We start from the raw sequence: 23,531 nt of genomic DNA on the forward strand, positions 1-23,531 counted from the left end.
GTAACCCATTTTATTTCTTTTTTGTTTGTGAGACAGTCTTGTTGTGTAGTCTAGGCTAGGCTTGAGCCGGTTTTGTAGACTATGCTGGCCTCAAGCTCGTAATCGTCCTGTGTCTGCCTCTCAAGTGCTGGAATTACAGGTGTGTGCCACCATTCCCTGCTAGTATTTCATTTCTTTGCCTAATAATATCTCATTGAATACATTGTATTTGGTTTACCCATCCTTCATTTTTTGGACACTTGTGTTGTTTCTACTTTCTGGCTATTACAAATAATGCTTTGAACATTCTACTCTCTTTCCTTAAAAACTACTGATGCCCTCAAGACAGATATGGTAGTTTCCATTCTTATATGTATTTTTCTTTTGCAGTTTTTCATACTTTATTCAATTTTGCTTTTACCATACTGTATTAAGAATAGTTAACCCATCTACGCATTTCATAGACTAGTTTTCTCTCTCTCTCTCTTCCCTAAACTGTTCTGTAAAAGTTTTATTTATTTTTTTGGTACTGGGGATTGAACGCGGGTCCTTGCCCTTGCAAGACAGGTGGCGGAACTGCTGAGCTAAATCCCTGGCCCCTGTTCTATAAAATTTGAAGTCAGTTCTTGCTTAGCAAAGTGCAAGGTCCTGAGTTCAATCCATGGTAACACACACCCACACAGAAAATCCATAACTGGACAAGGTGCTACATGCCTGTATACCAGCATTCTGGGAGGCTGAGGCAAGAGGATCACATATTCAAGCCTAATGTGGGCAACTTACAACTTAGTGACTTATCAAGTCACTGTCTCAAAATAAAAAATTACAAGGCCTGGGAATTTAGCCCAGTGGTTCCAGTGCCTGCCTTGCTAACTCAAGGGCCTGAATTCAGTCCTGGTATCAAAAAAAAAGAGAAAATATTGGGCTGGGGATTTAGCGTAGTGGCACCATGCCTGCCTTCCAAGTACAAGGTCCTGAGTTCCATCCCTGGTAATGCAAACAAAACTAAAAACAACAAAATAAAGAATTACAAAAGGGTTGGGTATGTAGCTCGGCAAGAATGCCCTGGGTTCAATCCCCAGTACAAAAAAATTAATAAAATACATTGAATTTTTAAATTAAAAGAATTCATTATGGGAAAATACACATTAACATTAATCTCTCTCAAAACATTGCCCCTTGCTTCAGACACATACCATATCCATTGTTGCCACTTCATGAAGCAGTTGTGAAAGTTCTTTCGTGTCTTTATGTGCTGTCGTGGCTTCCTTAATGTCCAGAATTGCTTCAAAGTGTTTACCATTCATGATCCTTTTGAATTTGGGGAAGAGCCGGAATTCACATGGTGTTAGATGCAGTGAATAAGGTGGATGTGGGTATACTGGAAAAGTTTTATGAGCCTGTGTATTAGCAGCAGCATTTACCATGTTTTTGATCATACCTTTGAAAGGCACGAAAGAGGACTTCCAGAATATCCCAGAAACTGATAAGAACCAGGGGATATGCATGTTTGAACCCAGGGGAATATTTTCAGGAGGAATAACGGCAATGTCTTATTGTAATAAAATTTTGTAAATCTAAACATTGCCTGGATAGTTTAATCACCCCTTTTATATTTGAACTGTGTGAGAGGTTTTAGGCATCCACTGGGATTATTAGAAAGTATCACCCACAAATAAGGGGCCTACAGTATTTAAATTTTTGTTTGTTTTTTTATTTTGTTTTAGGACTCTGTAATAATAATAGACTCAAGTCCTACTTCTTTTAAAAATTCAGAGAAGAATCAGAAGAAACTACAGTGTTTGAATGATGTGCTGGGAAAAAAACTTAAGGAGTCTCCAAAAAAAATACCTGGTAATCAGAAATAATACCACTTTTGTTGAAGAGTAGAATGTTTGGGGGGATTATTCTGATTGTGCTTATATTGCAAATTTAGCCTCATTTAATATCGAAAATTTTAATTACATTCTATTCTATTCTATTTATTTATTTATTTTTGTGGTACTGGGGATCAAACTCAGGCAGGCGATGGAACCACTGAGCTAAATCCCCGGCCCCACATTCTTTTTTTTGGTACCAGAGATTGAATTTGGGTCCTTGCACTTGCAAGGCAGGCCACCGAACCGCTGAGCTAAATCCCCGGCCCCACATTCTTTTTTTTGGTACCAGAGATTGAATTTGGGTCCTTGCACTTGCAAGGCAGGCCACCGAACCGCTGAGCTAAATCCCCAGCCCCTACATTCTATTTTAATAAGTAATATTCTGATATAGTGGAGTTTATCAAAGGGGAATTGAGCATTTGTTTAGTGTGAGCATATTCAAGATTTCATTTTTTAATATATCTGTGTAGCCTTAAATTTAGTAGTTCCCAAACCTGATTGATCAACAGAATTGTCTGGGTCGGTTAAAACTTCTAAAAAATGTTTAGGTCTTTACCAAAGATATCGAATAAGAATCTCCATCATTGTATTGTCTGTAGTTAAAAATAAAAGTTCTACAGGAGATTCTGATACTGCCAGGTTTAGGGAACAGATCATTATATAGACATTTTATAATTTAAAAAATAATTAAAAGTATTTAAAAATGTGGATATAGCTCAGTGACACTGCCTGTTTGGCAAGTGCAAGGTCCTGAGTTTGATTCCTGGTTACCACCCCAAAATGTGTGTGTGTGTGTGTGTGTGTGTGTGTGTGTTTGTAGAGAGAGAGAGAAAGCGAGAGGGATATAATTTTTTTAATTGCTGAAATGGAAGTGCTAAGCATTTATACTAATATTATATATTTATTTTTCTAAGGAAAAATGAAAGTTGCTCCTTTATTTCTTGCCAAAAAGACTCAGAAAACAGCTGATCCTATCCTTGTTTTTGATGAGAACAGGTCAGTCCAATACAGTTTTTAAAATGACAAAATGTTTTATGTAATGCATTTTATATTTACTAATTTACTTTGATAAGAAAGCATGTAAATTATCATTTGAATCTTTAATAAGTCCATCAATGAATTTGATTTCCATTGACATAGATTAGTTTCTTCAGTTCAAGAATGCCACATAAACTTCATAAGTGTATTCTTTGCTTAACATTCACATACACACATGCATACATACACTTTTTTCAGAACTGAGGATTGAATCCAGAAGTGCTGAGCAATATCTCCAGTCTAAATTTTTTATTTTGAACCAGAGTCTTGCATAGTTGTCCAGGCTGGTATAGAATTTGATATCCTGCCTTAGGCTTCTGAGTGCTGAGATTATAGGCATGTGCTACTATTTCTGGTTAGGAATTTTTGCTTTTGCCATTTTAGTGGTTTTGTAGTATTAATAGTATCCCCTGTGGGCATTTATTTTTTTGCTCTGAGTGTTCTACCACTGAGCTACACTCCTAGTTTTTGTTAACTCTTAATTAATTTTAAACTTTTTTGAGGTATACCTTACATTCAACTGCGCATTTAAAGTATATATTTTGTGAGGTTTAAAAAAATTTTTTAATTGTATAAAGCTGCCATATCAATATATGGAAATATTTTCATTACCCACAGTGGATTCTTCATGTTCTTTGCTCCATTCTTCTTATGGCCCTACCTCAAGCAAACACGTTTCTTTTTTTTTTCTTTTTGAGACAGGGTCTCACTATGTAGTTGAGACTGACCTGGAACTCACTATGTAGCCCAGGCTGGTCTCGGACTCACAGTGATCCTCCTGCCTCAGCCTCCCAAGTGCTGTCTAGTTTCTTTTCATTATATTAGTTTGCATCTTCCAGAACTTCACATTAAGAAAATAATACCACTCTGGATTTGATCCTCATCACTAAGGAAGGAAGGAAGGAAGGAAGGAATTGTGTGTGTGTGTGTGTGTGTGTGTGTGGCTTGCATCTCTCTCGCCATAGTGATTTTGAGGCTTATTCATATTGTTAAATATATCAGTATGTAAAATGGAAGAAAAACAACTAAAATTTTAAAATACCAGTGTGTTCTTATATTTGCTGAGTGGTATTCCATTGCATGGATATACTATTTTTTGTCCATTTACCTGCTAATGGGCATTTGGTTGTTTCCAATTTTAAACCATTGTCTATAAAGGAGACATGAACACTTACATACAAGTCTTTGTGTGGACATTTTCATTTTTTTATCTTTTACATTTTATCCATTTGAATGGACGTGAATGGATCTTTTTTAGATTTTCATTTCCTTTTTTTTTTGTACCATGGATTGCACTCAGGACCTTGCGCCTTCAAGGCAGGTAGCAGAACCACTGAACTAAATCCCCAGCCCTCATTTCCCTTTTTTAAAAATTAAAAACACTATTTTGAGCCAGGGATTTAGCTCAAGTGGTTCTGTTGCCTGCCTCACAAATACAAGGACCCAAGTTTGATCTCCAGTACCAAAAAAATAAAAATAAAAATGAATCAATAGCTACCCCTGGCTGGATTCAATTCTCAGTGTTAAAAAAAAAAAAGATTCTTATGATTAATAATCTAAAGATAACACAACTAAAATAGATATCAATAATAAGGGTTGGACTGGGGATTTAGCTCAGTGGTTCTGCTGGTTGCCTTGTAAGCACAACATTCTAAGCCCAATCCCTGGTACCAAAAAAAAAAAAAAAAAAAAAAGAGAAAAAACTAATATTTCCTGTTTTATTGGAAAAAATTTTTTTTTTTTTTTTTTGGTACTGGGGATCAAACTTGGGTCTTTGTGCTTGCAAGGCAGGCAATGGAACCACTGAACCACTGAGTTAGATCCCCAGCCCCGGAACCAATGTTATATTACAGGTTCCTGTAATAACTTTTTGAAAGTGACACAGATTTTGTTTTCTCATTATAATATAAATACATGGTTAACAACAGCTACAACAACACTCTAAAGCTGGGGAGGTAGCTTAGTTGTAGAGTGCTTACCTAGCACATGTGATGCCCTGTGTTCCATCCCCAAAATAAAATGAAAAAATACAAGGAAGAAAACTCACCTCCCACCTAAAGATAGTCCCAGGTAACATTTTTTCCTATTCATATTTCTATACATGGTTGACTTAAACAGAAAACAATTTGACCAGCTAACATCTTAAGTAGCTGATTGATTTTTAAGTTAAATTCAGAAGTGTTTATTTTCTAAAAAGTGTGTGTTTTTGGTATTTATAACTTTAATTTTTCTTTTTCAAATCATTTTCTTAAAAGTCAAGATACATCTGAAAAATCTCAGGATTGTGATGTACAATTTAAAGCAAAGCGTGATTTTCTAATGAGTGGTTTGCCAGATTTGTTGAAACGACAAATTGCAAAGAAAGCTGCTGCACTGGATATGTATAACACAGTGGGTACCAGTTTCCAGGCAGTTGTTCATATACAGCAAAAGGATGATGGTAAGTTTGTTATTACTGAATATTTTTCTGACTCTTTTTTTTTTTTTTTTTTTTTTTTTTTTGAGACAGGGTCTTGCTATGTAGTTGAGGCTGACCTGGAACTCACTATGTAGCCCAGGCTGGTTTTGAACTCACCGTGATCCTCCTGCCTCAGTTTCCCAAGTGCTGGGATTGCAGGCGTGCGCCACCACGCCCGGCCTTCTGACTCTTTTTGTTGTTGTTGGGGATGGTACTGGGGACTGAACTCAGGACCTTGCCAGGCAGGCAGCACCACTGAGCTAAATCCCTGGCTCTACTCTTTAACTTTTAAAGGCAGTATGAAAACTGTCTAAGGTGTTTAAAAATGAGGCTGAGGTTTCCTAGATCCATCATTTTTATGGTGGTTTTAGTGGGAATTCTTTGTTTTATTTTTTAAGAGAAAGTTTCCTTAGGTAGTTTGGGCTGGACTTGAACTCACTTTGTAGGTGAGGCTGGCCTCAAACTCGCAGCTATCCTCCTGCCTCAGCCTCCCAAGTGCTGTGATTTGATTATAGGCTCACAGCACCATGCCCAGCACGTGGATATTTTAAAGACGTGTTTCATCCTTTCTTCCTCAGCTTTGGATTCAATTTATTGAGTGCGGGTGTTGGAGAGCCAAGAGACCAAAGGGATCCTTACCCCATCCTTTATGTCAGGGTGTGAGGAACCTGGAGTGAATATTATTCTCGAACAGGTTATGTGTTCTAGAAAGGAAGGCTATTCCCCTCTGAAATCATAGCATGTGTGTGATTGGATTAGCTTGAGGGTTTCTCATATGTCTGAGAACATTGGTAAATGAGTGCTTGCTCAGTGTGCATGAGGCTCTGGATTTGATCCTCAGCACTGAGAAAGAAGGGAAGGGTTAGAGGAGAGGAGAGGGGAGGGGAAAAGGAAATGAAATTAAAGCGTGATCTTCGTGCCTCAGCCTCCCAGTGCTGAAATTATGTGCGTGATATGCCCAGCTACTTAAAATGTTGTTTTTTTTTTGTTTTGTTTTGTTTCCAGTATCAGGGATCAGAACTCGGGATCTTGTGCTTATGAGGCAGGCGTGGCACCAGTGAGCTAAATCCCCAGTCCTATTTATAATTTTTAATTACTAATAGTGTGCAGAATCTTTTGTTATTATTTTTCCAGGTTCCTACCTAGAGATTTTTTTTTCCTTCTTTTTTTGGTACTGGGAATGGAGTTCAGTATTTGTGCTTGTAAGGCAGGCGAGGTACCACTGAGCTATATTCCTGGCCCCTGTGTTTTGCTTTTTGCAGCCCTAAACAATGGTGTTCATCTCATTTGGCTTTGAGATTTAGTTCTATGCATTCCCTCTGCCCATAAAATGTGCATTGTGTTCTGTTTTCCTTTCTTTTCCTTTTGTGTTTCTGACCTGATACTTTACGAGTTTTATTCAGCCTCTCTGTCTGTCTCTTTTGGTGGTACTAGGGATCAAACATAGGGCCTTGCACATCCTAGGCAAGTGCTCTACCACTGAGCTACATCTCCGCCCTGTTCCGCCTTTTTTTCCCTTAGGGAATTTTACAGCCAATTTTTCTAATAATTTCTTCTGTTTTTTCTCATTTTACCTTCTGCCACTGACCATTTGGTTGATGAAGTCTTTATTGGTATTCTTCATAGTACATGTCCATGTAACATTTCCTCTCTTCCTCCCTCTCTCCTTTCCTCTTTTAGTGCTGGGATTAAACCTGGTTCCTTACAACTGCTAGGGTAGCGCTCTGCTAACAGTATGTTCAACAGTATGTTCAACTACAGAAATTAGATGGCTTTTCTTCCCTGAATATTATAAACCCATTTTCACAGGAGTACTACTATTATTTCTATTTGTAGGCAGTCACAGAGAGAACCTTTCTCTTTTGCATCCTTAGGAATTACTGAGTTCTTACTGTTTTCTGGAATTCTTTTGAGCAGATAATCCCTAAACAATTCTAAGAGGTTGAATATTGTAATTGTCACCTCTGCTTGCAGATAAAGAAACTATGATTGTGATCTTGCCATATTCACAAGAGTAATAAGTGGCACACTCTGGATTTGAATACAGGTTTGACTTAAAAGTTTAAATTTTAGGGCCGGGGATTTAGCTCAGTGGTGCTGCCACCTGCCTCAAAAGCACAAGGTCCCGAGTTCGATGCCTGGTACCAAAAAAAAAAAAAAAAGTTTAAACTTTAAAGTTTGATGTAAACTGCCCTTTAAATTTTTACCCTGAGTGTCAAAATGACAGTTGCTAATATCCACTTGTTTTTTGTTGTTGTGGTGGTGGGGTTTTTTTGGTAGTGGGTTTGAACTTGGGGCCTTGTGCTTGCGAGACAGGCACTGCGCCACTGTGCTAAATCCCAAGCCTTAATGGTATTTCTTGGTTGTGAGGATTTTGTTTCCTGTGTACTTATATGGATTTGAGATACTGCTGTGTAGTACTTATGTAGTTACTTATGTAGTTTGGGATACTACTGTGTTACTTATGTAGTTGTAGGTTTGGGGTTTTTGTTGTTGTTGTTTTGTTTTATTTATTTTTTGTGTTCTGGGAATTGAACACAGGGACTCTTGCATACTAGGATTTGTCAAGTGTTTGTGTTTGTACACTTGACACTCAGTAAATGCATAGTGTATAATGTTAATTAAGATATTTTTTCATTTTTCTGTAGGCTGTTTGTTATGGCATTTAAAACTACCCTCTTGTCCCCTTTTAACTAAATTTAAAGAGCAGGATACAAAAGTAACAGATATTTCCAAACATGTTATTGCTCTTGGTGAATTCTCAACATTGGATTCAAATTTGAACAGTGGTTCTGATGTCATGGTAAGTACTAAAGAGCTCACTCACTACTGTAGAATGTTTCCTTCACATCTTTCAGAGGAAAAAAACTTGGGTATTGGCTGTTGGGTCTTAGAGTTCCTTTTTTCATAGGGTCAAGTTTGTTGCTGTTTTGTTTTTTGAGACAGGATCTCACTATGTAGCCCAGGCTGGCCTTGAACTCACAGTGACCCTCTTGCCTCCATCTTCCAAGTGGTGAAATTACAGTCCTTTGCCACCATATTTGAACCTAGAGTTAAATCCCCCTGCTGGTGTGGTGCCACTGAGCTAAATCCCCAGCCTCCCCCCTTTTTTTTGAGACAGGGTCTTGCTATATAGTTCAGGTTGGTCTTGAACTCAGGGTGATCCCCCTAACTCAGCCTCCATAGTGCTGGGATTACAGGCGTGCACCACCATGCTTGTATTTTATAAGTAAGCATTGTAGATATTTTATAGATATAAGTCAGCAATGTAGTCTAATAAATATGTAAAGTCCAACTGAGAGAGAGAAAAAGAAAAATATGAATTAAGTCCTTTTTAAAAAAAATTAAATCCTTCAAAAGCTATGCAATGCAGCTTTGTATTTTGTGACTAAAGCTAGTCCCACATAGATATTGACTTTTTTTTTTTTTTTTGTACCAGGGATCGAACTTGGGTCCTTGCGCTTGCAAAATGATTGATATTATTGTGATTAATATTACTAAATGGTATGGATCTTTTATTGTGACATTTTATTGTTCATTGCAGCGTATGAGGACAAGGAATGATTTTGCTAAAGAAGTAAGAAACATTTTGTTGGAGGAAATTGGGTGGTCAAATCCTGAATTTTCTTTGGGAAAATACTTTCCTTTGCTTATAAAAAAACGAGTTGAATACCAGGTACTTTCTGAGTATCATGGTAAACAAGGTTAGTGATCATTGTTGTCATTATGCTGTATTATGCTAATATTTCAGATTTGAAAACATGAAGCCTTAGCCTCTGACTCAGAAGTGGCCAAATCATTGCTTACATTGGGCAAGGACAACTATTTACCTAAAGTACAGCAGCTTGTACAGTCCAGTGTTCATGCCTGCCATCTTCCAGAGATGCCAACGGAAATATAGCTTTTATTCATTGACTTATTTTTGCAGTTTGGGGGATTAAATTCAGGTTTGCACCACCACTAATATATATTCCTCGCTTTTAATTTTTTATTTGGAAACAGGGTTTTGCTAAATTGCCCAGGATGGCCTCAAATTTGTAATCCTCCTGCCTCAGCCTTCCCAGGAGCTGAGATTGCAGGCATGTATTAACTTGCCCAGTGAAAGACAGTTTTTTTTGTTTTTTTTGGTTCTTTGAGACAGGGTCTCACTGTGTAGTTGAGACTGATCTGGAACTCACTATGCAGCTCAGGCTGGTCTCAAACTCACAGCAATCCTCCTGCCTCAGCCTCCGGAGTGCTGGGATTACAGGTGTGCGCCACCACGCCCGGCTAGACAGTTTTAATTATGTTTGATTATCATTCATTTAAGGAAAGCCATAGATGAGCTAGTTTAATTTATATCTTTATACAGAAGGCTTACTTTCAGCATGTCACATAGATTCTTACCTTTTCATATTAATGTCACTCAACTTTCTCAGAGGCCATGCTAATCTTCTCTATATCATTCCAATTTTAGTAAACTATGGAATGCATCATAAATTTACATGTCATCCTTGTGCAGATATTTTGCAGTGATATGAAGATTATTGGGTATTTAAAATTGTTTTTGTTGATTATTAAGCACATGCCTTCTATAATTTCTGAAATAGAAAGTTCACAACTAGAGCCTGATATCACACAAAAAGGAACAAAAAGGAAACGAATGAAGACAGAAATTCTGAAGTCAAAAAGAAAGAAACTAAATGAATATTCAGTAAATCCAGAAAAGATATATGAGAAGCCAGAAGAACTTGACAAAAGCAACAATTCTTCTGGTAAAAAGCTAGATTCTTCTAAAGGTATATTTTGTAAAACATCCCAGAAGAAACAAACTGCTTTAAGTACAACGTGTAGAGTGAAAACCGAAGCAGTGGATAATGGTACTCTGATAAGAGATGATGACAAAGAGCCTGCAGCAGAAACATCTTCCATTCCTGGTAAGTTACGTTTTCTTCTTCTCATTCTAGAACTTACGTTTTTGAACCTCTTCCCCCACCACCCTCTTCTTTTCTTTTTTTTTTTTTTTTTTTTTTTTTTTTTTTGTTCATTTGAGACAGGGTCTTTCTGTGTTGCCAAGGCTGGCCTCAAACTGTAGATTCTCCTGCCTCGGCCTCCTGATTTTGAAACTTTTAAACAATATATGTGTATATAATATAAGTGGAAGCCACACTGATTTAAGGCTAACAGTTAACCATAGAAACAGATAGGTGTTTAAACTGATTTTATGTGCATCTTTAAATGCATATGCTTAAAAAAATTATTATTATTATTATTATTTTTATTTATTTATTTTTTTTTGGTGATGGTGTTGGGATCAAACCCAGGGCCTTGTATGTGCTAGCCATGTGCATTACCACTGATCGTCACCTCCAGCTCAATACATATGCCTTGTTTTTTTTGTTTGGTTTGGTTTGGTACGGTACAACTAGGAATTAAACCTGGTGTCTTCATGCTGAGCTGCACTCCCAATCCTTCTCACTTTTTATTTTGAGGCAGTGCCTCACCGGTCCTTACATTGCCAGGGTTGGGTTTGAATTTGTAATCTTCCTGTCTCAGCCTCCCAGGTATGCAACTATAAACATGTACCACCACACCCAGCTACAGATAATTCTGTGAAAGCCTGGGATCGGTACTACAAATACAGTGTATTTCTCATTACTACACATTTACAATCAGTTTAAATATCTTGCCCCCCCCCCAAAAAAAATATGTATCTTGCCCAGAGTATTCTGTTGAACTGATTTAATTAATCCATTTTTAAATAAACTTTAATACTTGATATGACAAATCACATATCATTTTTTAAAATTTTATGGCTTTCTAAGACAGAATCTTGCTATTTAGTTCAGGCTGGCCTTGACTGAATATGTATCCCAGGCTGACCTTGAACTCATAGTAGTCTTTCTGCCTGAGACTCAGGAGTAATAGGATTGATTACAGGATTCCACCACTACGTCCAGCATATTATTATTAATTTTTATAGTATTTTTGTGAACTTAGTTTACTAAGTGAACCATTAGTTCCTTTACCCCCCTAAATCCCATAGAGATTTTGATTTTACATTACTTTATAGATTATGTTGGAGAGAATTAGCTTCTTAACAATATTCGGTCTTCTCTGTTAGGAGTGTAACATTTGTCTCTTCTTTTTTTTGTGGTAACTGGGGATTGAACCCAGGGCCTCTCACTGAGCTACCTCCCTAGCCCTTTCTATTTTTTATTTTGAGACAGAATTGCCCAGGCTGACCTTGAATTTGTGATCCTCCTGTTTTAGCCTCTAGTTTCTGGGATTACAGGTATGCGCCATCACACCCACTGTAATTTGTTCTTTTTTAAATCTAGGTTGACTTTATAGGATGTCTTCATGTTTCTTTTCAGTGGTTAAAAGAGAATCCATTAAGAGTGTGCTGCCTTTGTTCTTTTTATTATTTTATGCTAAAAATTATTTTCCATATTTCATGTTTCTTTTTGGTTATTACAAACTGGTTTTTTTTTGTTGTTATTTGGGGATTAAACTCGGGTCTTTGTGCTTGTGTGGCAGGCGGCGACAACACTGAACTAAAATCCTGACCCATTACAAATTTTAATGTGCTTCTTTTTTATTATTTTTTTTAACTAGGTGTGAAACCTAGAGCCTCATGCATGCTAGCCAGGTGCTCTTTTTTTCCCCATTTTTTCCTTCTACTTTCACTTTTTTCTTGTCCCTTCCTTCCTTTCTCTGTCCCTCCCCCTTGTTCCCCTTCCCATTTGAACACTTTCTTCCCATTTCCCAACATCCCATACATTTCAGTCCTTATTTCCACTTTCAGTTTCTCACACCAGAGAAATAATGTGGTATTTAACCATGTGTGTCCGATTTATTTCACTTAAGAGTATGGTCTCAAGGTCCATCCATTTAGCTGTAAATGTCTGAAGCTCATCCTTCTTTATGGCAGAGTAGTACTCCATCGTATTAAAAAAACACATCTTCTTTATCCTCTTGTCAGTTGATGTAGCCAAGTGCTCTTGCATTGAGCTGTGTCCTTGGCCCTAATGTATACTTTTTTTATACCTTACCTATGTGAGGTTTTATGGTGGTTGGTTCATTTTTGGGTTTTTTGGTGGTTAGTTTTTTAGGAGGATTGGATTTTTGTTTGTTTGTTTTGGTTTTTTGAGACAGGGTCTCACTGTGTAGTTGAGACTGACCTGGAACTCACTGCAGCCCAGGCTGGTCTTGAACTCACAGCGATCTTCCTGCCTCAGCTTCCCGAGTGCTGGGATTACAGGTGTGCGCCACCACGCCCAACTCAGGAGGATTGGATTTTATGTGAAGAATTTTAAATATAATGTTAAGTTTTAAAATGACCTTTTTGACATTTTGAAAGCATTAAGATTTCTGCAAATAATTATTGTTATATTATAGCAATTATGTAAATGTGTAACACTATATGCTTATATCAAGGAATAAATAATATCTTAGTTTTTTTTTTTCTTTAGATTCTGGAACTGAAGACATGCTTTGGACAGAAAAGTACCAACCTCAGAATGCCATTGAACTCATAGGCAATGAGTTAGCTATAAAAAAGTTACATAGGTTGGTGACATTTGTAAAGGAATTGAGAAATAGTTTACAAATTTAGTTTGCTATTTCTTTTATTAGACCAAAATTTGAAAATTAAAATTATAAAGTAATATAGTACACAGGAAAATAATTTTAAAAACAAAAATTTTAAGTGAAAAGTTTATTTTCTCATATTTATCCCCCCCAGAGGTTACAGTAATTGGAACTTTCTTCTTAAACCTTCTAGAAAAAAAATTGTACATATGCAGTAGTTCTTTTCTAACCAGTGGGATCATATTACTATTAATTTGTGTCCACAGAAAGTTCTGAAAACAGAAAAAGCTACTGTTATATGAAGTTTGTTATAATCTTTGTTAATCACATTTAGTAGGCATTCAACTTGCCTTTTTAATACCTGAAAAATTGTGGATTTTGAAATTATAGTACTTGACCAAATGATTTCATAAGGAATTGTGGACCCATTGTAACAGTTAATATTGTGAATTTGAAACTGTTCCAAGTATTTAACACTGTTGTGGGCTGGGGATTTAGCTCAGTGGTTCCACCACTTACCTGGCAAGTGCAAGGTCCTGAGTTTGATCACAGATACCAAAAAAAAACCCCAAACAAACAAACAAACAAACACTGTTGTACCAGCAGTGGTGGCGCAGGCCTGAAATCCCAGCACTTGGGAAGCTGAAGAAGGAGGATCACTGCGAGTTTGAGGCCAGCCTGGACTACAGAGTGACCTCAGTGCAGCTGGAACTACGCAGTGAACCCTATCTCAGAAAAATCAACAAACAAACACTGTCCTTAGTTGATTTAATCCTTAGAACAGAACTGTCAGAGTTAATACTATTGTGTGTGGTTTTTTGGGGGGTACCAGAGCTCGAACTCAGGACCTTGCACTTGCAAGGCAGGTGGCAGCACCACTGAGCTAAATCCCTGGCCCCTGTTGTTTTGATCTCTTCAATGAAGAAACAGCCCTTGAAAGGTTATTTATCCAGAGTCACATAGGCCTGCCTGTCTCACAGGCACAAGGTCCTGAGTTCAATCCCTGGTACCAAAAAAACACAGAGTCACATAGGTAACCCGTGGAAGAGCTGGGATTTACATTCAGATAGTCCCACTCTAGATAGTCCCACCTGGCCATTTTTTAATTTTTTTAATTGATTTTGGGGGGTACCGGGTGGGGATTGAACTCAGGACTTTGCACTTGCAAGACAGTCACAGTGCCGCTGAGCTAAATCCCTGGCCCTTCATTTTTAAAATATTCATGTCCAGCCACATGTGGTAGCACATGCCTGTAATCCCAGCACTCGGGAGGCTGAGGCAGGAAGATCGCTGTGACTTTGAGACCAGCCTGGGCTACATAGTGAGTTCCAGGTCAGTCTCAACTATGTAGAGACACCCTGTCTCAAAAACAAAAACAAAAAAATTCATGTCCATACAAAACTATTTTAGTATTAGGTGATTTAGAGCCACTATGGAGTACATAAAAACCTGCATTATGCCATAATGCCCAAGTCATTTTAATATAAGGTTTAATGGGTATCTATATTCTGTGAATTATTGTTACTAATGTGCTTTTTTTTTTAATGACAGCTGGTTGAAAGACTGGAAAAGAAGAGCAGAACTGGAAGAAAGACAGAACTTGAAGGGAAAAAGAGATGAGAAACAGGAAGGTAGATATTTTGAGTCATTTCCATTACACCAAACATTTACTTCTTTAGTAACATTACCGTTTTTTTTTTTTTTTTGAGAAAGGGTCTTGATATTAGTTCAGGCTGGCCTTGAATTTGCTGTGTAGCCCAGTCTGGCCTTGAACTGACAGTGATCCACCTGCTTCAGCTTTCTTAAGTTGCTGGGGTTATAGGCGTGCACCACCATGCTCAACTTGTTTGTTTCCTTTTGAAACAGAGTCTCCTTATGTAGCCCAGGCTGGCCTCAGGCACAAGATCTCTTGCTTCAGCCTTCCACGGGCTGGATTTTGTGGGCATGCGCCACTATGCCTGATTGAGATTAGCTAAAAATTTTTTTATGAAATATGAGTTAGTGTTTTATATTTGGCTTCTACTTTTATAAATTTATTTTTCAACATTTATTGGCAAGAAACTTGAGGGACATAGTGAGTGGGTTTCATGAGGTAGAATTGTTTGTCGCCTAAGCTTTAATCACCTTCTGTACATTTGAATACTCTTTTCAGATTTTTCAGATAGGATAGACTTTCAAGGCAGCTCAGATGAAGAGAGCCGTCTCTGCAACACTGTTCTTATAACAGGGCCAACAGGAGTGGGTAAAACTGCCACAGTGTATGCTTGTGCTCAGGAGCTTGGATTCAAGGTTAGTAGCAGATACAATGGGAGCTGGGGATGTCATCATTAGTGTTATCAGAAAACAAATCCTTCTTTTTCTCGCATCTTTTTGTAGATATTTGAGGTGAATGCCTCCTCCCAGCGCAGTGGTAGACAAATTCTATCTCAACTGAAAGAAGCTACCCAGTCTCATCAAGTAGACAAACAAGGAGTAAATGCACAAAAGCCCTGTTTTTTTAATAACTACAGCATAAGCAAGTCACCAAGTAAGTAATAAAACATGAGAAAAGAGTTTTAGTTGTCTACGGTTTCACATTCATTTTTTTGTTTCCTGTGCACAGACATGCTTCCTTCCCTCCCTCCCTTTCTAATACTAGTGCTTTGAACTCAAGGCCTTCCACTTAGTTATCACCCCAGGGTTTAGTTTTTTTATTTTTTTTATTTTTGGTACTGGGGATCAAACTCAGGACCTTGTGCTTGTGAGGCAGGCATGGTGCCACTGAGTCAGTGTTTGTTTGTTTGTTTGTTTGGTACCAGGGATCAAACTTGGGCTTTTGCACTTGCGAGGCAGGTGCCAGAACCACTGAGCCCCCAAGCCCAGTGTTTTTTATTTTGAGACAGGGTCTCAGTTGACCAACCTGGCTTCAAAATTGAGATCTTCCTGTCCCAGTCTACCAAGTAGTTTCCCTGGACTTTTAAGACAAAATAACTTCTGAAGACCATTTTACCCATTATGTACTTCAATGTATATTTCTAACCAGTAAGGGCTTTTCAAAAAGCATAATTACAAAGAACCAAGATATATCATGTACAGGTACAAATTCCCTATAATGAATGTCATCATTATGGATATCTAAAATGTACCAATGAAATTAATTTGTTTAAAAAGCTTAATTATAATACCATAATGAGACCTAACAAAATTAAATCTATTGTGTCATCTAATACATAGTCTGATTTCAGTTTACTGTTTCACCTGGTTTATTCAAATCAGGATCCAAACAAGGTCATATCTTACCTTTGATTAATGTCTCAAACTTTTCATCTCTCCAGCAAGTGTAGTCATGTCATTTATTTGTTGAAGAACCTCAGTCATTTATAATTGAACTTCTCACATTTTGAATTTGATGGATGATTGTATCCTTAAGGTAACATTTAACATAGTCCTCTTCCTCGTGTTTCTTATAAACTGGTACTTAGATCTATGGGATTGAGTAGATTCAGGTTCTCTTTTTGTGGCTGGCATATATGAATCAGCTTGTGTTTCTTGTGACATCAAGGCAGGAGGCACTTTCCACTTTTAGTGATACTAAGATTGATCAGTGACACTGGCTTTGAACTTCCTTTTTGTTTCAGCCTCCCAACTAGCAGGGATTACAGGTATGTGCCACCATGCCTGGTTCGATGGTACTATTTTATTTTCCAGTTTTTTATTTCTAGTATATAGATTTAAAAGTTGATTATAGCATGCAACTGTCATCCTAGCACTTTGGGAGGCTGAGGTAGGAGGATCAAAATTTCAAGCCCAATTGGGCAATTTAGCAAATTAGTGAGAAAACTGAAAAATTTTTAAAAGGTCTGGGGTTGCAGCTCTTGTTAAAGCCTTGGGTTCAATCTCTCATACCACCCCCCCAAAAAAAATTAATGAGTTCATTATATATCCTGGACTGGCCTCAAACTCATGGCAACCCTCCTGCCTCAGCCTCCCTGAAATACTAGGATTACAAGCATGTACCACCACACATGGCTATTTGTGAAATTTCTGAGATGGCTTTTTAATTCATTCATTTCTCTTTGTGGATTATATTTTTCTACTTTGGATGCCTAATAATTTTGATTGCATGTGAGACTTTGTATAATTTACCTCATTGGATGCTGGCTATTTCTGATTCTTATAACTATCCTTGAACTTCGAGGAGGTTGTTAAATTACTTGGAAACAATTGTTCTTTAAGATCTTTTAAACTATATTGGGCAAGACAATAGGAGGTAGACTAGGGCTAATTTTAAATTACTCAGGCAAAACCTTTCTAGTCCCCTGAGCTATGCATTGTTGATTGTAATACTTTCTACTCTGGTGAGAAGGGAAACTATCCCTAGGTCTCTGAGCCTCAGAAATTGTTTTCTGTGGCCCTTCAATGATGAGGGCTTATAAACTGAAGAGGACTCTGCAGATCTCTAGAGTTCTCATTGCATTGTCTGATCTTGTGTATTCTGTCCTGTGATTTGTCTGCCTTGGTTTCCCCAGACACCTAGTATAGTTTCCTTGACTCAGGAAAACCTGAACCAGGATTTTCCTCACCACAGTTGCTTGGAAATTTGCTCAAAGCCATAAGCCAGTAGGAAAGCTTAGTGTTTACCTTGTTTATTTCTTGGATATCAGGGATCGCTGTACTTTGTTGGATGATTGCCAAAGTCTTGAAAATGTTTCGAATATATGTTCAGTTGTTTTCCTTTTTATTGTTAGATGGTAGGGTAAATACAGCGTCAGCTATTGAATATTAGAAGAATCCCATCTCTTTTCTTCTAGTGCTCACATATTCCTTCCTATCTTTGGCTAGTGGGGAACTATTTTAATTGGCCTTTGTCCTTTTGACCTAGTCCCAGCATGTTTAGTTACCTACTTCCCTAAAGGGGTGATTTTTTTTTTTTGCAGAAAGTTTTTTACAAATAACATATTCATAATATTTAGATAATTTTAAAATTTTAAATTTGATCAATCTTTGGACTAATACCAGTCTATGATCAAGCAATCCTTGGTCTGTCAATATAAAAACAGTAAAGAGTGTTTCTTAGAAATAAATATCTATGTAATGTAAAGAAAAAAATTTCACTTTAAGATTTTGTATCTCTTATGGTTTTAAAATTTTTTTAATAAAACGATGTTGATGTCTATAACTTTTTAAAATTTTAATGTTTATTTGATTCAGTAGTTAAGATACAAGGGATCTGATAAAAATCTATGGTGATTGAAGAGACAAAGAATAAGACATAGTCAGGAAATTGTGTAAGATGGTAAGTGAGGAATTCTTGCTGGGGCACATATGGTGATTAGGAATGTCAGAACTAAATCAAGGTACTGAGAGCTGGGTGTGGTGGCACATGCCTATAATCTCAGCACTCAGGAGGCTGAGGCAGGAGGATCGCTGTGAGTTCGAGACCAGCCTGGGCTACATAATGAGTTCCAGGTCAGTCTCAACTACATAGTGAGAGAGAAACCCTGTCTCAAAAAAACCAAAAAAAACCCCTCAAGGTACTTAGAATCAAAGGAAGGACTTGTGCTCTGGAGTAAATGCCTTCAGTCTTCTGGAGAATATAGCTAACCCTATATTTAACTTTGTATCTGTCCTCCAAAGCGTCTTTAGAAATAGGTATCATTTTGTTTGTCATGACAGTTTACTATAGGACTGAGCTGAAGTTGGACAATAAAGTTCTATAATGTGCTCAATATATAGTGTTAGAATTTTTCCTCCAGCCTCTTCTGACTTCAGATAGGTGTAGAGATCAGTGGGGGGATTGTGCACATTATTTGTTCAAAATACCTGTTTCTTTGGAAAAGAGAATCATTTCAAAAGATTGACATGTCCTGTGCAGTTAAAATAAACACTATACAGTAATATTTGTACAGAGTAATTTAATGTAAGAATGAAAGGAAATTTCTATACCATTAATTTTTACTATCTTGCCATCTGTATAATTTTTATTATTTATTTTAATTTTTGGTAGCAGGGATCGAACTCGGGTCATTGCACTTGCAAGGCAGGTGGCAGAACCACTGAGCTAAATCCCTGGCCCCATGTATAATTTTTAGAATGTAGAATGTTTATTCTTAAATTCTTAAATGCAATTTGGTTTTTTGTAGAAAAATTAAACTCCCCTAAGAAAGTTGTTGCATCACCTCGGAAACTTCCTCCATCTTCACCCAAGTGTAGCGGGCAGAAGAGAGCACTTCCCCCAAAAACTTTGGCAAATTACTTTAAAGTATCTTCCAAACCCCAAAATAATAAAGAAACAGAAGCACTTCTTGAAAATGATAAAGGTAAAGTATTAAAGTTACAAAATAAAATTGATCTTTTAAAATATTCAGGACTTTTTTTTTTTTTTTTTTTTGGTACCGGGGATTGAACTTGGGTCCTTGCGCTTGCAAGGCAGGCCACTGAACCGCTGAGCTAAATCCCTGGCCCTTCATGACTTTTATACATAAAAATATGAACATTTTTCATGAGTTCCCCTGTTTTAGGCAGAATCTCACTTTGTAATTCAGGGTGGCCTTGAACTCACTGTGTAGGCCATGATGGTCTCAAACTTGCTGTGATCTTGCTTCAGCCTCCCAAGTGCTGGGATTATAGGCATGTGCCATCATGCCCAGCCAAGTTCCTATTGCTTTTTTCTTTGGTACCAGGGATCAAATTCGGGCCCTTGTGCTTCGGTGGCAGGCACCGGAACCACTAAGCTAAATCCCCAGCCCCCTATTGCTTTTTATTAAACCTCATTTCCATTGAAGTCTTATGTACGGTTTTGATAGGGATTTCAATTTGTACTTATTCTGTGAAAATATCCAGTGTTCTGTTAAAAGTTGATTTAAAGTTTTATCATTCTGTTTATCTAGGAATTAAAAATTCTTTGGAACACAAGCAAATTACTCAGAGTAAATCTACAAATGCATTGAATTCAAATGTCAAAGAATTCGGACCTGAGGAACCCAACAGGAAAAGTGCGACATCTCTCATTCTTTTTGAGGAGGTAGGCTTAGAGTACACATTCATGGTATCTTCTGGTTTACTATGTGCTTTCAAATAAAGAATTATAAAATAACTAAGAAAACCAGAAACACATACACACATACACACATATATTTGAAATTAAAGAAAATAAAATGTTAACTTTAGAAGAATTTTAGAAAATTAATGCAGTTCAGGTTATTAATTATGGTTTAATAGTTACAGAAATTATTTTGAGTCACACCTATCTGTTATAGGTGACTACAGTTTTTTTTAATGTTTAATATTTGACAGTTTAAGACAGGTATAAGCCGGGTGTGGTGGCACATGCCTGTGATCCCAGCACTTAGGAGGCTGAGGCAGGAGGATCACTGTGAATTGAGACCAACCTGGGCTACATAGTGAGTTCCAGTTCAGTCTCAACCACATAGTGAGTCCCTGTCTCAAAAAAAAAAAAAAAAAAGACAGGTATAAGACAGATTTTCAGTATGGGCTATATTCACATTTTTCAAAAATTAATAAATTTTTTCTGACATATAGTCTATTTGTAGTTAAATATACATAACTAATATCCAGTAAGTTTGTTACTTATTGAATTAATACTGTAATAAATGGTTTGCAGGTTGATGTCATTTTTGATGAAGATGCTGGATTTTTGAATGCAATCAAAACATTTATGGCAACAACTAAACGACCTGTAATCCTTACTACAAGTGGTAGGTAACCATAATTTTAGCATAATTAATTAGTTTTGGTTCACATGTTTTGGGAAAGCCTTTAATTTTAGTTAGAACAATTTCTTTAAAAGTCACTTAACAGGGCCGGGGAGTTAGCTCAATGGTTCTGCTGCCTGCCTCGCAAGGGCAAGGTCCAAAGTTTGGTCCATGGTACACCCCCCAAAAAAGGTCACTTTACAGGAACTGGGTGTGGTGACACACACCTGTAATCGCAGCACTGGGGAGGCTGAGGCAGAAGGATTGCTATGAGTTTGAGGCAAGCCTGAGCTACATAATGAATTCAGGAGCATCCTGAAATACATAGTGAGACTATCTCAAAGAAAAAAAAAAATGACCATAACACCATAAAAAAATTCCTTAGTTAAACCTCAGGTAGGTGCCTGAAACCTCAAATAGCACTGAACCCTAAATATACTATTTTTTCTATGCTTGCATATGTGCTACACACACACACACACACACACACACACACACTCTTATATAAAGTTAAATTTAGCAATTAGGGCCAGGGATATAGCTCGGTGCCACCACCTGCCTCACAAGTGCAAAGTCCTGAGTTTGAACCCCAGTACTAAAAAAAAATTTTTTAGAAATTAGGCACTATAAGAGATTAACAATAGCTAATAGTCAAGTGGAACAATTACACAACATACTGTAAGGAAATTGTTAGCGTGATTCCCCAGGTTTGGGGGCCATCAGGATTTCTTGAACACAGCATTATAATAATACAAAAGTCCATTGAAGACAAAGAGGGCTAAGTGCCTGATGGGCAGAAAGATACACAGCTTGGAGACACTGGATGAAAGGATGATTGTTCAATTTCTACCTTGTGTCCTTGAAAATTGTTTGACTGCAGGAAACAGAAACTACAGAAAACAAAACCACAGATAAAGGGAACCTCCTGCACTTTCTTTCTTTATTTTTTTTTTTTTTTGTACTGGGGATCGAACTCGGGTCCTTGTGCTTGCGAGGCAGGCCACCCTGAGCTAAATCCCTGGCCCAACCCTACGGCACTTTCATAACTGATGAAATGCTGAGTGTTTTCACAGAAAAGTATTACTACGGAAAGTTTAGTGCTTTTAATATTTTAAAAAAATATCTCTTTTTCTGTAGATCCAACATTTAGTTTAATGTTTGATGGCAGCTTTGAAGAAATCAATTTCAGTACTCCTTCACTGGTAAGTTTTGAATTTTAATAAATCACATATCACAATTAATGTAAAATGTGCTTTTACCAACTTTTTTTTTGGTACGGGGGATCCAACTGGGATCCTTGTGCTTGTGAGACAGGTGGAAGAACCACTGAGCTAAATCCCCGGCTTCTAAAATGTGTTTTTATTGAATGTAGTTTTGATATTTTAAAATGTATTTGCTAAAGGATGTACTAAAGCTTTTGGGTTTTGGGAAACTTCTGATTATTTTTATTTTGCATTAATAAAAAGGCTTTTCAGATACTTAAATTCATTCTAGATACCAGTGTTCATTTGTTGTTATCCAAGTACTGTATTTTATTAAAATAAAATTTAAATACAGTTAAAACTTGCACTAATTTTACTCGTTTTTGTTTGTTTTGTTTTTTGTTTTGGGGGTCACTGGGGATTGAACTCAGGACCTTGTGCTTATGAGGCAGGTATGGTGCCACTGAGCCAAATCTCGGCCCTTATTTTACTGTTCTACTTAATGAAGATTAGCATTTGTAAAACACAGTGTAATTATCATCCAGATCAAAATGTACAACATTTCTATCACCTCCAAAAGTTCCTGTGGGTACATGTAGTCAGCCTCTTCAGAAGTAACTGTTAATTCCTTTTTGTTGTTATTACTCTTTTTTTGTTTGTTTGTTTGTTTATTTTCTAGTACCTGGAACTCAACTGAGGGCCTTGCACTTGCCAGACAGGAGTGGTGCCACTGAGCTATATCCTTGGCCCCTGGTTTTTGTTTTTTTGTGGTTTTTTTGTGTGGTTTTTTTTTTTTTTTTTTTTTTGATACTGGAGATTGAACTCAGGACCTTGTGCTTGTGAGGCAGACGGCTGCACCACTGAGCTAAATCCCTGGCTCCCCTGTTTGTTTTTGTTTTTGTTTTTGTTTTTTAATCAGTTAAGTTTATTGGTACATTTGAGATATATATAATGATCACATTCATCATAGGGAATGTGTACCTGTACATGATATATCTTGTTCCTTTTTTCCCATTTCCCTCCCCTCTTTAGCCCCTCTTTCCCTCCTTAATTACAAAAGCTTTGTTTCCATTTCTTCCTTCTTTCCTCATATTTTTGGTTTTTTGTTTGTTCCCTTCTTTCCTTTCCCTCTCCCCGCTCCCTAGTTTCCCTTCCCATTTGAATTTTTTTTTTCTACTTTACAGTATCTATTATACATTTTGAATCATCTTGGCCTTTGGCTAAGATCAAGTACATTGTACATTTTGGTCCTTATTTACACTTTTGGTTTCTCACACCTGAAAAACAATGTAATATTTACACGTGTGTCTGATTTATTTCACTTAAGTGTATGGTCTCAAGGTGCATCTATTTACCTAGAAATGTCTCAAATTTGTTCTTCTTTATGGCTGAGTAGTACTCCAACATATAAAAAACCCGCATCAGCCAGTCATGGTGGTACACACCTATAATCCCAAGCACTCAAGAGATTGAAGCAGGAGGATTACCTTCAGTTCAAGGCCAGCTTGGGTTACATAGTGCGTTCAGAGCGAGCCTGAACTACAAAGTGAGAGCCTGGCTCAAAAAAATGAAATAAAAAAAAAAACAAAAAACAAAAAACCCACATCTATCCATTCATCGGTTGATGCCATTTGTGCTGTTTCCAAGATTTAGCTATTACAGACTCCAGTGCTATAAACATAGGTGTGCATATATCACTGTGGTATGA

At 37.2% G+C, this 23,531-nt stretch overlaps 1 protein-coding gene and 1 pseudogene across 1 annotated transcript in view; one reads left to right on the top strand and one right to left on the bottom strand.

The window, feature by feature from the left end:
• Atad5 (ATPase family AAA domain containing 5) overlaps nt 1-23,531 on the top strand; it is a 45,809-nt gene that overhangs the window by 10,821 nt on the left and 11,457 nt on the right. Inside the window, exons 5-18 of the mRNA XM_010642369.2 lie at nt 1,707-1,833; nt 2,774-2,855; nt 5,153-5,337; nt 8,004-8,158; nt 8,900-9,059; nt 9,945-10,271; nt 12,810-12,906; nt 14,479-14,558; nt 15,080-15,216; nt 15,304-15,454; nt 19,050-19,226; nt 19,797-19,930; nt 20,531-20,624; nt 21,759-21,823. Of these exons, the coding sequence (XP_010640671.1) occupies nt 1,707-1,833; nt 2,774-2,855; nt 5,153-5,337; nt 8,004-8,158; nt 8,900-9,059; nt 9,945-10,271; nt 12,810-12,906; nt 14,479-14,558; nt 15,080-15,216; nt 15,304-15,454; nt 19,050-19,226; nt 19,797-19,930; nt 20,531-20,624; nt 21,759-21,823 (1,971 nt within the window). The remainder of the gene's footprint in view (nt 1-1,706; nt 1,834-2,773; nt 2,856-5,152; nt 5,338-8,003; nt 8,159-8,899; nt 9,060-9,944; nt 10,272-12,809; nt 12,907-14,478; nt 14,559-15,079; nt 15,217-15,303; nt 15,455-19,049; nt 19,227-19,796; nt 19,931-20,530; nt 20,625-21,758; nt 21,824-23,531) is intronic.
• LOC117285953 lies at nt 9,730-9,830 on the bottom strand (annotated as a pseudogene).

The sequence above is a fragment of the Fukomys damarensis genome, unplaced genomic scaffold, assembly GCF_012274545.1.
Source record: "Fukomys damarensis isolate Sample0158 unplaced genomic scaffold, DMR_v1.0_HiC HiC_scaffold_13, whole genome shotgun sequence".
Classification (NCBI taxonomy): Eukaryota; Metazoa; Chordata; class Mammalia; order Rodentia; family Bathyergidae; genus Fukomys; species Fukomys damarensis.